We start from the raw sequence: 14,917 nt of genomic DNA on the forward strand, positions 1-14,917 counted from the left end.
TTATGGTTTTATATCATAAATATGATGCTCAAATTAAGATTTTTCAATTTTGTCAGTTCCAAAAAGCATTACTATTAATAAAGATAATAACCGAATTTAGCATTTCATCTAAATATGTAGGTAATAAAAATTTATTTTCTATAAAGTCTAACTCAAATTTTTCAAATAATTGCAGTACATATTTTACATATTCTTCGATGTTTGAAAATTGTTTTATGAGCATAATTATTTACATATATATAATTTCACTTAAGTGTGGTATACAACCTCAATTACAACATACGGGATCTTTAAATATCTTATGTCACTCTTGTAGGAATGTACAGAAATATAGGAAATTTTTCCCAATTTATTTTATATAATTGCCCATTTTGAATAATATAAGGCAGAAATATAATGGCACAGACATGCCAGCTGAACTAGGTCTGAACTTGTCACATGGATAGAACCTATTGCCACCAGCAAGCTAAGGGTTCAAGACTGAAATGTTAAAATAGGGAGGGCGGCAAAATCAATCATACGCATTGCATTGTGTATGAACATATGAAATTTGTCCAGAATTTATAAATATTATACATACAAAGAAATGAGAAAACAGACACTTGAGTTAAAAATAGATTTTGTCGGCCCCTCTCGCAATATGACATTTATAGTGTTCACCCCAACCCTGCTTGTGGCAACATGCAGTGTATTTTACCCGTGCAACCAGTCCAGACCTAGAATGGTTCCAGACCAAGAATGGTTTCAGACCAAGAATGGTTTCAGACCAAGAATGGTTTTTGTCCAGATTTATAGATGAACAAGTCCATTTAATATATTTAGCATGGTAAAGGGGTTTATCGTGACTTGAAACTGAACCCAACAGATTAACCATACTTAAATGTGAGCAGAAAATATAGAATATTTTAGACTGTCTTATACTTGCTTTGACGGTGAGTCTCTTTGGAGAAATTTCAATAAGAAGACAGATTATGTACATTTGTATTGTTGACAGTGGCATCATCATTTAAAGAACATCTCGTCTAAAGCTGAGACACATTATCCTATGGGATTTCCTAGAAATAATGTATTTTATGAGAGTGTGGAAGATTTTGTAATTGTATTATGAAAATATATCACTGTCATGAAATCTGAAGAGGCCATCTTTTGAAAAGGCTTCTCTGTAATTATTTGTAGTCGTTACTTCTTTGTAAAATACAGTAGAACTTCGGTAAATAATCAAAGGACTTTGACTTATTTATGGTAAATTATACTCGACAGACCCCAAAAAACAGACATATTGAAAAATTTGACACATAAAATTTTGACTCATATGTAGGTTTTTATAAAAAATAAAGAGGGAAAAATCGTGATTTTCATTTTACTTCGACACATTGGGAAAATTGACTAATAGAAGTTTGACACATCGAAGTTGTACTGTATTTCTATTTCTTCTAAGGATGCGCTTTGAAAGAATTTGGTTAGGTATTTGTTGGTATATTTGTTGTTTATCTTTTTTAAAGAACTATTTTATTGGTTTGATGTCTCCTTGACACTTTTAAGATCATTGGGCATCTTTCCAGCATTATTGATGGAAGTAGATTTTCTGTGCCCCTTCCATACATTACTTTAGACACAAGCAGATACTTGTGTAGTACCACCAACGTTCTTTTACTGAACTTGAAAACTTTCTCACATGGAAGAATCCAGCGTCCATTCAGGGACTCTAACTCGGCAGTGAGGGGCATGGATTTTGAAGTGTCAGCATCACCAGGTCTTAGCTATCGAGAGCTTATGAAAGAGGTTTTTTTTCGTAATTTGGATCATTGACGGTCATTGGGTGCAACTGTAAATGAGGGAAATTTTCCGTCTGTTCTTTGAATATTTAAATGTAATATTACTACATGTATTTCAAAAGATGTGAAGAATGTTGGTATTTGTTAAACTATTACACTGTTTTGTGCTTGTCTTGTAATTTTGCATTTTAACAAAAAAACATATTTGTATTTAGAGAGGGAATTTATGCTCAGATATTAAATTAATTTTTTTTAAGGATTTTCAGTCCTTTGATTTACTTAGTTTTAGGGTGAGAATATTGAGACCATTTCATAGTTTGTTTTGTAGCTTAAATGGCGCGCCATGACAAAACCAACATAGTGCATGTGGGACCAGCATGAATTCAGACCAGCCTGTGCATCCACGCAGTCTTATCAGCATCTATGCTGTTTGCTATCAGTTTCTCTACTTGTAATAGGGTTTGTAAGCGAACAGCATGGATCCTGATCAGACTGCGTGGATGCACTATTTTGATTTTGTCATGGCGCAGCTCAAATATCTCTTTACATTAAATTGGGATGACCTTCTCAAGAAATTTAAAAAAAAACAACAACAAAAAACATTGTCGTTGAATAAGTGCACTTGTATTATAACTGTTGGATTCCATAAGAAATTAAAAAAACAACATTGTGGTTGAATTAGTGCTTGTATGTAATTGTTACAATTCCATGCTGACTGTAGTCTGTACTGTATGGCATTTATTGTTGATGACACAGATTGGTATTGTTTGATAGGCAGGTTGTATACTTCAGTATAATGATGGTTATTTGTATTTGCTGACCTAGAAAATAGACACATAAATTTAACGTATAAGATTCAACAATAATTAATGTATTACATGTATTATCAAAATATTAATATTTGTGACAACTCTAAGATTGTCAGTTATACATGTATTATAATGATGGGTTGCAGTCTGATGGTTCAGTTTTCTGCTTCTTAACATTGTGATCAGGGATTTAGAGTTCAATCCTCACTTTAGTCATTGAATCATGATGCCCTGATATTGCACAGCAGAGGCCAGGAAATTTACTGGAAAAATGTTTGATATAAGGCAAAGAAATATAAATCTGCTTACAAGATTCTATATTGAAACCATAATTTAATTTTAATTGATATAATTTTTGTATGTTGACATTTATTTATTCAGGAAAATCTTGGGACATTAAAAGTTGACATACATCTGGTTCCCAGCCATCATGCCTTTGTCCATAGAAAGAGAGTTTGTTTACACGTTTGCTAGTAAAGATGTTGAAAGTGTGCTGCGGGTTCCAGTCACTATACCATACAGCCAACCAGCGCGGGATCTCACCGGACGTCTTGTGTTCGAGCATAATCTACCTTGTTACATTGAAAATGGTGAGACATTAAGTTGTTATTATTATTAGGAATATTTTATTTAAGCCCACTAAGAGGTTACTCTGTTTATTGTCCCCGTCATAGGTCAAATAGGGTCAGGATCTGTCCACTATTTCACCTTACAATTTATTGTATTATTATGACATTGTAAAATTTGAGGGCATAATGCATGTATCATGCATAATTTTATATATTTATACATGTATATATATATACAATATAGTACAGAAATGTTCTTTTGAGATTCAGAGTATTTCATTTCCATGTAACAAAAACTGGATATAATATAAATAATCAAACAGTAATTATGAATATTGTCATGTTATATTAGTGGGTGATTTTAACGTGTATTTTTGTAATCCTCATGTAAATTATGATTGAACAGCCATATAAATATATATATTTATGTAAATCGCTTAATTGCCTTATAGAATACATGCTTGATTTATATATATTTACATTAAACAACTGCATTACTGGTTTTGCTATTCTAGGAAATCTGTCTGTCCGTCTATAAATAGATTATGTGTTGTTGTTTGTTTTTTTCTTGCAAATTACACTTAGCCCAATAAGAAACATACGTTGCTTTATTTTGATGGATTTATTTATAGAAAGTATTTGATGAAACTTTTATTGTGTCTGATTGCTTTGGGTTTTTTGTAATTGTGTGAAAATCATCTAGCTTAAACTATGATAATTAAATTAATTGTAATAATATATGTATAAGGAATTGTTTGTTTATTTTGAATTTTGTTTTTATTTCTGTTTGTTCATTTTCAGTACAGATAAAAATAGCTGAGCATATAGATTTAAAGCATCTCATTCTTATTTTAATCTGAAGTTTAATAATCAGATCAAAAGTTTTTAAAATATTTTACTTACTGTACAGTGACAAAATTATCTTTTTACATTTATATTATAAAACTAAAAAGTTATAGGGTTTTCCTTTCGAAATTTCAAAAGGGTATACTTAATAAGCGCTCACATGACATGTTGTACTTCCGCACAATTTTCTTCGATTTTTAGGTTTTATCATTTTTATGGATCATTTCTTCAAGCAGGAGGGTATACAAGAACAAGCATGAGAGAGAGAGAATGAAAAGAAGTTACTAAAATTAACTTGTCAAGTTGTGCAGTCCCATTTGCAGGGAAATTTTCCCAGCAAAAGGGTCCACACACCCTGAAATCAAAAGATTGATTAAGATTTACTTTGTTTGAATACAAAGAGCAAATTTTGCTGTAGTAAGGATGTTTTAGAAATCCTTCAGGTTTTAGACTGATTTTATTTCATGACATAGTCTAGACACTTACACGTTCAGAAATAGTCAGTTTGTTTAAATGTCAAAGTGTATGTCTTCTTTCATTTCTTTATTTTCAGAAGTATTGTGTCTGACTAAAGACATAATAAAGAATATATTTTATTACATATCACTTAGAATCTTACTCTGGCTGCCGACGCACTGACTGAGATATCTGGCTTGACAGTATTCTCTAAAAGGCGGTAACGAGGCTATACACAGTTTCCATTAACCAGTTTATGTTTTATTTTTTAGCTCGACTTTTTCAAGAAACAAAAATCGAGCTATTGCTACAGTCATGTTATTGCAGTTCGGATGCCATTGTTGTCCAGAAACTTTAACATTGCTTAATTTTAATTGCTTTATATTCATATTGGATTGCTTTAATACTTAGATTCAATGACCCTTTGGACAAGACCTTCAAGTTGACTGAATTTTTCCTTCACTCATAAATGACCTTGACCTTGAAGGTAAATTTATGATGTTTTCAGTTTTTGCTTTAATTGGCTATAAATTTGTAATTTATATATTGATTGTTATTATACTTTGGTACAACAATGCTAAGAAGAGGGTTTGATGAAACTTGACCTTGACCTTTATTTGACCTTGACATTCAATGTCAAATTAATGAATATTGCTAAATTTGGCAATAACTTTGTTGATTTATTTATGTAATTAACCATAACTGTCAAGGTAAAATATGAAATTTTTATTCAATTATTTACTGTAAAGAAAGTCAATGTTCTTTTGATGTGTTTGCCTTTGGAAATGAGAAAAAGTCCAGCGTGATCCCTACTTTGTGGTGGCTCTTGTTTCCTTGATATCACATTTAAATCACACATTTTGCGAATGAAATAATGTAAATTAAAGTAATTTGCTAAGTGCTATTCTTTCACACAAATGTAGTGGTCTATGAATTTATAACTTCCTTCATAACAGCAGAATGATGTCATACAAGGGCATGTGACTCATTTTGAAAAAAAATAAATCGTGAGAACTTTTTAAATGTGTCACAGTTTAATTGTATACTTTATTAAGTCATTTTTTTTTTAAACAATTCTTGAACAGTGTTTTAACTGATATTTTTTCCCTTTGTAATCAGGATTTTTCCCCTTTCTATAAAAAAGGATACAGCTTAAATATAAAGTGTTGGTTTTCACAAATTTTGTGTTTTTCCCCAACGACCAAAAAAGTTCATAATTTAGCAGACCCAAACCTGTTCTTAAAGGGGTGGGAGGAGGGGAGTGCTGAACCTCCAGCAACATAGCCCATCCAGTTTGTGGAGTCTGTCAGGTCTACTGACCTTGAACTTTTTGCAAATAGGTGTCTTGAATGAAGCAGGTTGATTTGACAACAGTATTTCCTGCGCCATTTTCTCCTTCATGGCTGTATTAAATTATTTATGTGAAGAAGTTGATAATTATCTGCAGCAGGTTTAAGTATTGATATATAATTTAAAATCACTTGTTAGTAACTAGCCACCAGTTTACGATTGAAATACGGTAATACATTTTTGTACTTATCGCAACGAAACAATAAAAAAACAATGACCCTATTATAAGGTATAGGAAGTACAAAATAGTGTTATTTGTTTTAGTGCTGCAAGTAAAAGTAAATGAGAAAGATACAGAAATTAACATCACATTTTTGAAAGAAAATAAAATAAAACAATTACAATAATGATATTTTTTATCTCAGAAGCTTAGAAATTAGATATATTACTAGTATATAGCTTTTATGTAAAAAAATACTTTTTTAACCAGGTTTTCCGAAGGAAAAAACTGGTTATTAGATTGAGGTATGTCGGGCGGGCGTTAACAATTTCTTCTGTGCGCAACTCCTCCTACATTTCTCAACGGATTTTGACCAAACTTTCACAGAAGCTTTGTCATCAAGTGACCTGGCGCATACTGTCGGGGTTTTGTGATTGGACAATATTTGACCTAATTATGGCCCTTTGTTTTTTTTCCTTTTATAGAATATATAGTGAACAATTTCTTCTGTGCCCAACTGCTCCTACATTTCTCAATGGATTTTGACCAGACTTTCACAGAGGCTTTGTCATCAAGTGCCCTGGCACATATTGTCGGGGTTTTGTGATTGGATAATATTTGACCTAATTATGGCCCTTTGTTTTTTTTCCTTTTATAGAATATATAGTGAACAATTTTCTGTGCGCAACTCCTCCTACATTTCTCAACGGAATTTGACCAAACTTTCACAGAGGCTTTGTCATCAAGTGCCTTGGGGCATATTGTCAGGGTTTTGTGATTGTATAATATTTGACCTAATTATGGCCCTTTGTTTTTTTTCCTTATACAGATTATATAGTGAACAATTTTTACCATGCGCAACTTCTCCTACATTTCTCAACAGATTTTGACCAAACTTTAACAGAAGCTTTGTTATCAAGTGCCCTGGCGCACATTATCGGGGTTTTGTGATTGGATAATATTTGACCTAATTATGGCCCTTTGTTTTTTTTCCTTATACAGAATATATAGTGAAAAAATTCAACTCTGCTGAACTCCTACATTTCTCAACGGATTTTGTTCAAACTTTCACAGTAGCTTTGTCATCCAGTGCCCTGGCGCATATTGTCGGGGTTTTGTGATTGAATAATTTTTTATCTAATTATGGCCCTTTGTTTTTTTCCTTATACAGAATATATAGTGAACACTTCTTTTGTGGCAATTCCTCCTACATTATTCATGTTTTACATTGCACATAGTTACATTGTTTGTTGCTTGTATTTGTATTTCAAATACAACATATTTATCTACAATGGTGATAATTGAAAACCTGGTTTCATGGCATTGCCATGTTTCTTGTTCAGTCCTTATTTAGAATATAGTCAGATAGCATCTAACTGGCAAAAGAAATTGATACCTCAGACTGTTGGGGGTTTTTTTTAGCAGCAGTCAGAATCGGCATAATTTTTCTGTATAGCAGAAGACATAGTTTTTTGGGTTCCGATAGGATATATTTCCAGTCTTACTGTTTGATTTGCGATGTGAAGTGTTATGTATTGCATTAATGTTAGACCTTCGGGGTGATTATGATGTCTATAATTCAACAGTCTAGACCAATATGCATTAGCCTGAAGTATGGTTTAAAAGCGATGCCAAAGAAACTGTCTCCTATAAAAAGGTTTATGTCAACAGCATCAACGTAGAGGGCAATTGTCTCATCGTGTGATGTCATTAATTAAAGGTCACTTTCGTTAGTACTGTATTTAGATCAGCGTGAAAATTAGACGTTAAATTGGCGACATTATCGTTTGCACTCCAAGGTTGAATGGGGCATCCCGTAATGATATTCAGTAATTGTTTGTATAACTTTATATTGTTATGTATTTAAAAAAGGAAAACTTAATTGTTGGAACAGCCTGTATTGACGATGACTAACATTTTTGTGTCGCCAGCTTCTTCGTCATTGGTCAGTTCATCACAAAACTTGTCGGAATACTCCTTAAAAACTACTGGTGCAATTTCATCCAAACATTACAGAAATGATCAGTAGCAAGTCTAGTTGGGCATATCAGCATTTTCAGTTCAATGCTTTTTGTCAGATTTTTGGCCCTTTAATGATAAATATTTGTAAAGTTTGTTCAGACCTTTCCTCTTATACAAGTAATGCAATTTCAATGAAAAATTACAGGATTGATTGGTAGCTCAAGTATTTTTTCATGTTACAGGGGTTTTCCAATTAAATGATATTTGGTTGAGTTATGGCCCTTGAATAATAAAAGCGTTTTGGCTTGTTAATGATTTTTTGTGTTGCCTGCTACACCGTAGCTACAACATGCTACAAAGTAGCCACAACATATAGGGAACAAACTGGTATACTGTATCACCCCTTAATACAACAGCTTAATCGGCTATCATCAACCGATACATGTGATCCCTGTCACTCTTGTTCTTAACCTTTTGTTCTTTTAACCCTTTTTCATGTATAATGTAAAGAGGACATGGTTATGAAACATCCCATAATGACATTTCGTGACATTCAATCTAATTATTTGCTTTTTCTTATGTTCAAATCCCATCAGGGGCAATCCATTTTTTTTTCGTGAGCAAGAAACTTTTTACACATAGCGAGTGCTGGTTAGTTCCAGGAATGGATTTAAGAGTGTGTTTATAAGCTTATAGCTTCCTACACAATCAAACTTAGAATAAATTCTGTATAAACTTAAGCAGGTTTCAAACTCCCAGGCTTCTATCCAGCCCCTTTAGAATTGGCATTATAAATTGTGATGACTAAGAGTAAATGTTGAACATAAAGGTCAAAGTTTAAGATGTACTTGTTTGCTTTGTGTGTCAAACAGTACATTCATGAAGTTTCTCAAGTTTCTTATATATAATGAAAATTATGTTGTAGTTTCCGCATGGTTTTTACATTGTGGTAAATTAAAATGTATGTTAATTAATTCTGGAAAATTGTCATGAAAGTTGTCATGACAAAGTAATATATTGGACAGGAATTCTAGCCAGTAAAGTTGTAATTTATGTGTCTGAATGAAAATATGGAGCATGATTTACAGGTTAATACACATTTTCCGTCTGCTGTTATCGGGATTGACTTATATGATGGTGACAAAATTCAAAACAATAAAGATGTCCTCTCGAGGGGTGGGGGGTGGGGGAGGTGGGATTTACTTACTTGTTGATGGCAAAATTCAAAACAATGAAGATGTCCTCTTGCTTGATGGATTTACTTACCTGTTGGTGACAAATTTTAAAAGACCGCATCAGTGTAGCTCAGTACAGAGAGCATCAGATTTGTTATTCAGGGTCGCTGGTTTGATCCTCTGGTGAGGCAAAATTTCTCTGTGACAATAATATTGATCTCAGACATTTCAGATTCTGAATGGTCATTTGAGCCGCGTCACGACCAAACCAAGATAATGGGTTTGCGACCAGCATGGATGCAGACCAGCCTGCGCATATGTGCAGTCTGATCAGGATCCATGCTGTTCGCTTAACAACCCTATTACAAGTAGAGAAACTGATAGCGAACAGCATGGATCCTGATCAGGCTGCTAGGATGAGCAGGCTGGTCTGGATCCATGCTGGTCGCAAACGCACTATGTTGGTTTTGTCTTGACGCAGCTCATTTGTCTGTCACCACTGATTCAGAACTCATGTGAGATAAGTTGACAGTCACTCAGAGGGAGATTAATAATGAATGGATAGTTATCCTGGAAAGCTGGTTAAGTGGACCTGACTTTGGACCCAACCACCAAGATATGACAGAAAATGTGTTAAAATCTGCATAAAAAACCAAACAGACAAAATAAAATGATATAGGTTTCCTCTAGCTGGGGATTGTATTTTAGTTAGTAACAAATTTTAAAGCAATCACGTAAAATTTCTTGCTGAAAATTCTTTGTTTTAGATAAACTTTACTTAGGGAAGTGACTGGGAGTTAACTGCCCTTGTTACTGAACATGTAGCAAAAAATGACTTTTCTAGGCCACCAGTGTAGACTCATGCCAGATGTATGTCCAAATATTGACTTTGATTGGGATTAAAATTAAGATTTTATTGTCAGAATAATTGTTTCATTTTTTAATCCCATGCAGTGGCAATGTTGACATGCCTATATTATATGTATAGAGCCCAGCCAGATTGCATATGAGCTCAGTCTGACCAGAATCTATAGTGTTTGCTGCATAACTTTGTAATTTTAGTTAGAAATCCCTATACGTTTAACAAACCAATGACACTGTTCCAAATTTAAGGCAAAATACATCCATTTAATATATTAAGTAAGGTAAAGATCATTGTATACATGTATTAAGTAGGTCAAAGACTCAAAGGTCAAAGTGACAAATAGGGCAAATGTCAAAGTGACACAAAAAAAGCAGCTTCATCATCTGGTGTCAATGCTTTTCATTTTCTCACAGAAGTCTGGTTATATATTGAAAGATCCATGTTAGACAATATATTATATTCATTTCACATTTAAAGAAATGATTGCCAAATTCATTATAAGAATGGTTTATGTCATGTATGATGTATGTTTGCTGATATTTCAACACCACCAGCATAATTCCCCTCTGACATTCAACTTGCTGTATAATATTTCTAACTATAACATTTTATTGTTTTCAAACAGTGAAGAGTTGGCTAGAGAAATATCATAACTAATTCTTTATTAGTTGTTATTTTAACATGGTTTTCTGGAAGAATTCTTTTAGTTTTCAACATATACATGTATGTACTTAATTTGGCATGAATGTGGTAAAAGGTTGCAGGTTATATGAACCAGTGACTCTTAAGTCCTTTTCCTGGAACTAGCCAGTACTGATGTTGTGGAATCGTGTTGGGATCGAACCCACAATCTGCATTTAAAGAGTCAGAGTCCTATAGCTTAACTACAAGGCAGCTATTTCGAATTCATCTAGCATTTTATCTACTGGAACAGAAACTGATAAGCCTATGCCTTCTTGCTGTGCAGTCTGAGCAGGCTCTATACTGTTGGAAGCTCAATTTTTTGCATTTTTCAATGAAATCCCTTACAATTTCAATGGACTGTTCCAAATTCAAAGAAGGGCACAATCCATTACACAAGTTCAGAATTGTTTGACATGACATATTATATTTTGACATCACACAGCCACACACATACACAGATATTTTTAACAGCTGTCAGTTCCGGAATTAATTGAAATGTCTCATTTTATTAAATGTCAAAATAGTTAAATGTCACAATGATTTTAACTCTCTTAAACAGGATTAGATTAAAACAGAAGCGATATTGTTTTGATACTAGTAAACAATATGTTTTTTATGTAGTTTCCTTTTCCTGTATTTTAAATGTTTTCATTTTTGTTCTGTTTTTGCAGTCTGCTTTGAAATTAACTTTGATAGTGTAAGATATCCTACTCAAATAATTATGACCTTCACCTTGTAGATAGTTCTCCCCAAATAAGTTTTAATTGATCACATGACATCACTTTTTGCTCTCTATGTAATAAATGTATTATGTATTTCTTTATATTACTCGTGTGTAATGCAACACATGAGGCCATTTTCCCCTGTAGATATAGTTTATATGAAAGAAAAATGGTTAAAAAAAAATCATAAAGCATCAAAAATTTATATTTATTGATTACAATGCATTTAAATCATGTAATTTATTGTCATGTATGTAATATAAAACTTTGTTCAAGGGACTGCACAGTGTTTTTTTGACATAACGAGACTGGAAATAATTTTTGAGATTAATGTTTCATTTGATGTAGGTCAAGGCGAAATTTCAGATCATTCGCTCACTCGGTTTTTCCAGAATAATTGTTCCAACTGCGAAAAAATGAAGCGTTGCAACGCTTTTCACTCAAATTGGGCTTGTAGTAACACAAACATATGATTTTTAATTTATTTTTGAGTCAATTTCTAAATTATCTTTTGCATATCTTTCTGTTTTAAGTGTCTCAACCGACCTTTGTGAGAAATTCAATTTGTATTTTTTTATGCTTTTGGACCTCAATTGATTTCCTTAGACTTGACCTAGAAAATGTTACAATGTTGGCCAGAGCCTCCCTTGATAACAATTTCTTTTAACTAATGTAATAAAACTTCATATCAAAACTCACTTGGGATCTTATATTTATCTTGATTTCAGATTTGACAGAAAAATTACGAGAGTTTATAGACAAAGAGACTGATAAACTTCATGATGAGAATGCCACAGAAGCTATCGAGAAAGTGAGACAAGGACAGGTAGATGTAGATAAACTTGCTGAGGCCTGGGAGAAGGCATATAAACAGGTACTTGTCAGAAATTATGTTTGAGATCTTAGAGAAGGCATATAAGCAGGTACTCGACAGTAATTGTGTTTAAGATCTTAGGGAAGGCATATAAACAGGTACTCTGCAGTAATAATGTTTGAGATATTGGAGAAGGCATAAAAACAGGTACTTGTCAGCAATTGTGTTTAAGTTCTGTCTGAGAGAAGGCATATAAACAGGTACTTGACAGTAATTGTGTTTAAGATCTTAGAGAAGGCATATAAATAGGTACTCGACAGTAATTGTGTTTAAGTTCTGAGAGAAGGCATATAAACAGGTACTTGGCAGTAATTATGTTTGAAATCTTGAAGAAGGCATCAAAACAGGTACTTGACAGTAATTGTGTTTTAGAGAAGGCATATAACACACAGATGTAGATAAACTTGCTGAGCCCTGAGAGAAGGCATATAAACAGGTACTTGACAGTTATTATGTTTAAGATATTAGACAAGGCATTTGAACAGGTTCTTGACAGTAATTATGTTAGAGATCTTGGAGAAGGCAGATAAACAGGTATTTGAAAGTAATTATGTGTTAGATCTTGGAGAAGGCATATAAACAGGTCATTGACTGTATTCATATCTGAGACCTGGGAGAATGCATATAACAGGTACTTGGCGGTATTTATGTATGAGATCTAGGTGAAGGCATATAAACAGGTACTTGACAACAATTATGATTGACATATAAACAGACTCTTGACAGTAATGAGATTTTAGATCTTGGAGAAGGCATATACCCAAGTTCTTAGACCCAGAACATAAAAAAATCGCAGAATCTAACTTTGAATGCCAAAACATTTTGATTAATTAACAGGTACATTGAAATATTTATGGCTGTAGCCTTGTTGAAGGCATATACACTGGTTCTTGCCAATATTCACAGCTTAGACTTTAGAGAGTGCATGTTAACAAGTGCATTTTAAATATTCATAGAAGGCATATAAACAGGTTCATAAATATTCATAGCCTAGATCTGGTGAACGGTATTTAAACAGGTTACTTGAAGTATTCATAGCTTTGGCCTTGAAGTGTGCATATTAGCAGATACATTAAAATATTCATAACTGATACCTGGGATGAATAGATTTATTATAAATTTCATGTTAAAAGTGTTTTAAATATGACACAATAAACTCAGTGATGGAAATAATTGGCAGCAAATTAATATCAATAATGCTGATTTTTCAGCCTTTTAATTAACAAAAACATATTCTATCAGTTAGAAAATACATTAAATTATTATGACTTTACCAATTAAAGTCAATCATTTCTCGCGGGTAATGATCGTCAGAATTTAAATTTCGTTGCAATTTATTATTGACATTGTGTTTAATTGTTGAATACGACCTAAATATAGGACTATTTTAATCATGGCCGACTAGGGTATGAATAGAATCTGTATGGCAAGAAAGTAGTTTGTATTTTTGTTACATCCTAGCCGCCAGGTACAACCCTTAAAAAGAAAAACCCAAAATTATCTTAGATTATAAACATGAATATCCTTAAAGCGGTATTCAGCTTTTATTTCAATTCTGTGTTGTTTCAAACTAAGTATTTCAATAATTTTATCTTGGAAAAGTGCATCATATCAGTATTAAGCCTTCTTCAAACCTACGTCCTGAAAGCTATTTAATGTCAGTGACGTTATTTCTAAAAATAGAAGACCGGGAAAGAAAATTGTCTGCTTTACTAATTTACATAATAGAGCTTGCACCAGTTTAGAGGTATCAAGGTCAACGTCACCGGTTTCATTATTGCTATGTTTTATAGATGGCAAATTTCATTTTTCACTTTAAATTATTCTTTTGATTTGACGATTAAATAAAATGATTTATCTAAAACATAACATATTTAACTTTTAGAAAAGCTGAAGGCTGCTTTAAGCAGACAATTTATAGATATGAGCCGTGTCACGACAAAAACCAACATAATGGGTTTGCGACCAGCATCCGCGCAGTCTGATCAGGATCCATGCTGTTCGCTTACAAACCCTATAGCAAGTAGAGAAACTGATAGGGAGCAGCATGGATCCTGATCAGACTGCGCAGATGCGCAGGCTGGTCTGGATCCATGCTGGTCACAAACACACTATGTTAGTTTTGTCATGATGCGGCTCATATTATATGGTGGAGAAGTCGTGGTCCTCTTTGTATATGAATCATTTATAGATTATTAAAGGATGACACCCGTATCACGTTCTGACAAAGTTGCTAGACTTGTGATAAATTTTGTAAATAGTCTTGGGAGCTGAGGCTCTTAATGCCATACTTTGTTGAATTCCCTCACAGACAGATTAGCTTCGATAGTTAATATTTGACAGACTTTTACATACTTTTTATACTTGTTTGCTTTTCCCTATGGCTTGACAGGATTTTATTTTTTTCCTGTCTGTAATTTTTTTAAAGAAAAATCGGGCAAGCAATTCCATCAGACAGTATAAAACTGTGCTTGATGAATGAATTGTAAGAAGAATATTTTCACAATATATTGCAGAATTGCACAAAAGATATGTCTGTGTAACATCCAAACTCATCTACTGTGAAGAATTAAAAGGGCTTCTATTTAATGTTAAAAGTGCAATTCATTTATTATCTTCAGGAAGATACATGGGATAATTGGATTATAAGTTTTGGCAAGGAAACATAAC

At 33.0% G+C, this 14,917-nt stretch overlaps 1 protein-coding gene across 1 annotated transcript in view; it reads left to right on the forward strand.

The window, feature by feature from the left end:
- LOC132733056 (protein C12orf4 homolog) overlaps window positions 1–14,917 on the forward strand; it is a 44,719-nt gene that overhangs the window by 5,783 nt on the left and 24,019 nt on the right. The window contains exons 2-3 of the mRNA XM_060719641.1: window positions 2,966–3,174; window positions 12,102–12,247. Coding sequence (XP_060575624.1) covers window positions 3,015–3,174; window positions 12,102–12,247 — 306 coding nt within the window. The 5' untranslated portion in view covers window positions 2,966–3,014. The remainder of the gene's footprint in view (window positions 1–2,965; window positions 3,175–12,101; window positions 12,248–14,917) is intronic.

This window comes from Ruditapes philippinarum, unplaced genomic scaffold (genome assembly GCF_026571515.1).
Source record: "Ruditapes philippinarum isolate M1 unplaced genomic scaffold, ASM2657151v2 ctg463_1_1_1_1, whole genome shotgun sequence".
NCBI classification, from domain to species: domain Eukaryota; kingdom Metazoa; phylum Mollusca; class Bivalvia; order Venerida; family Veneridae; genus Ruditapes; species Ruditapes philippinarum.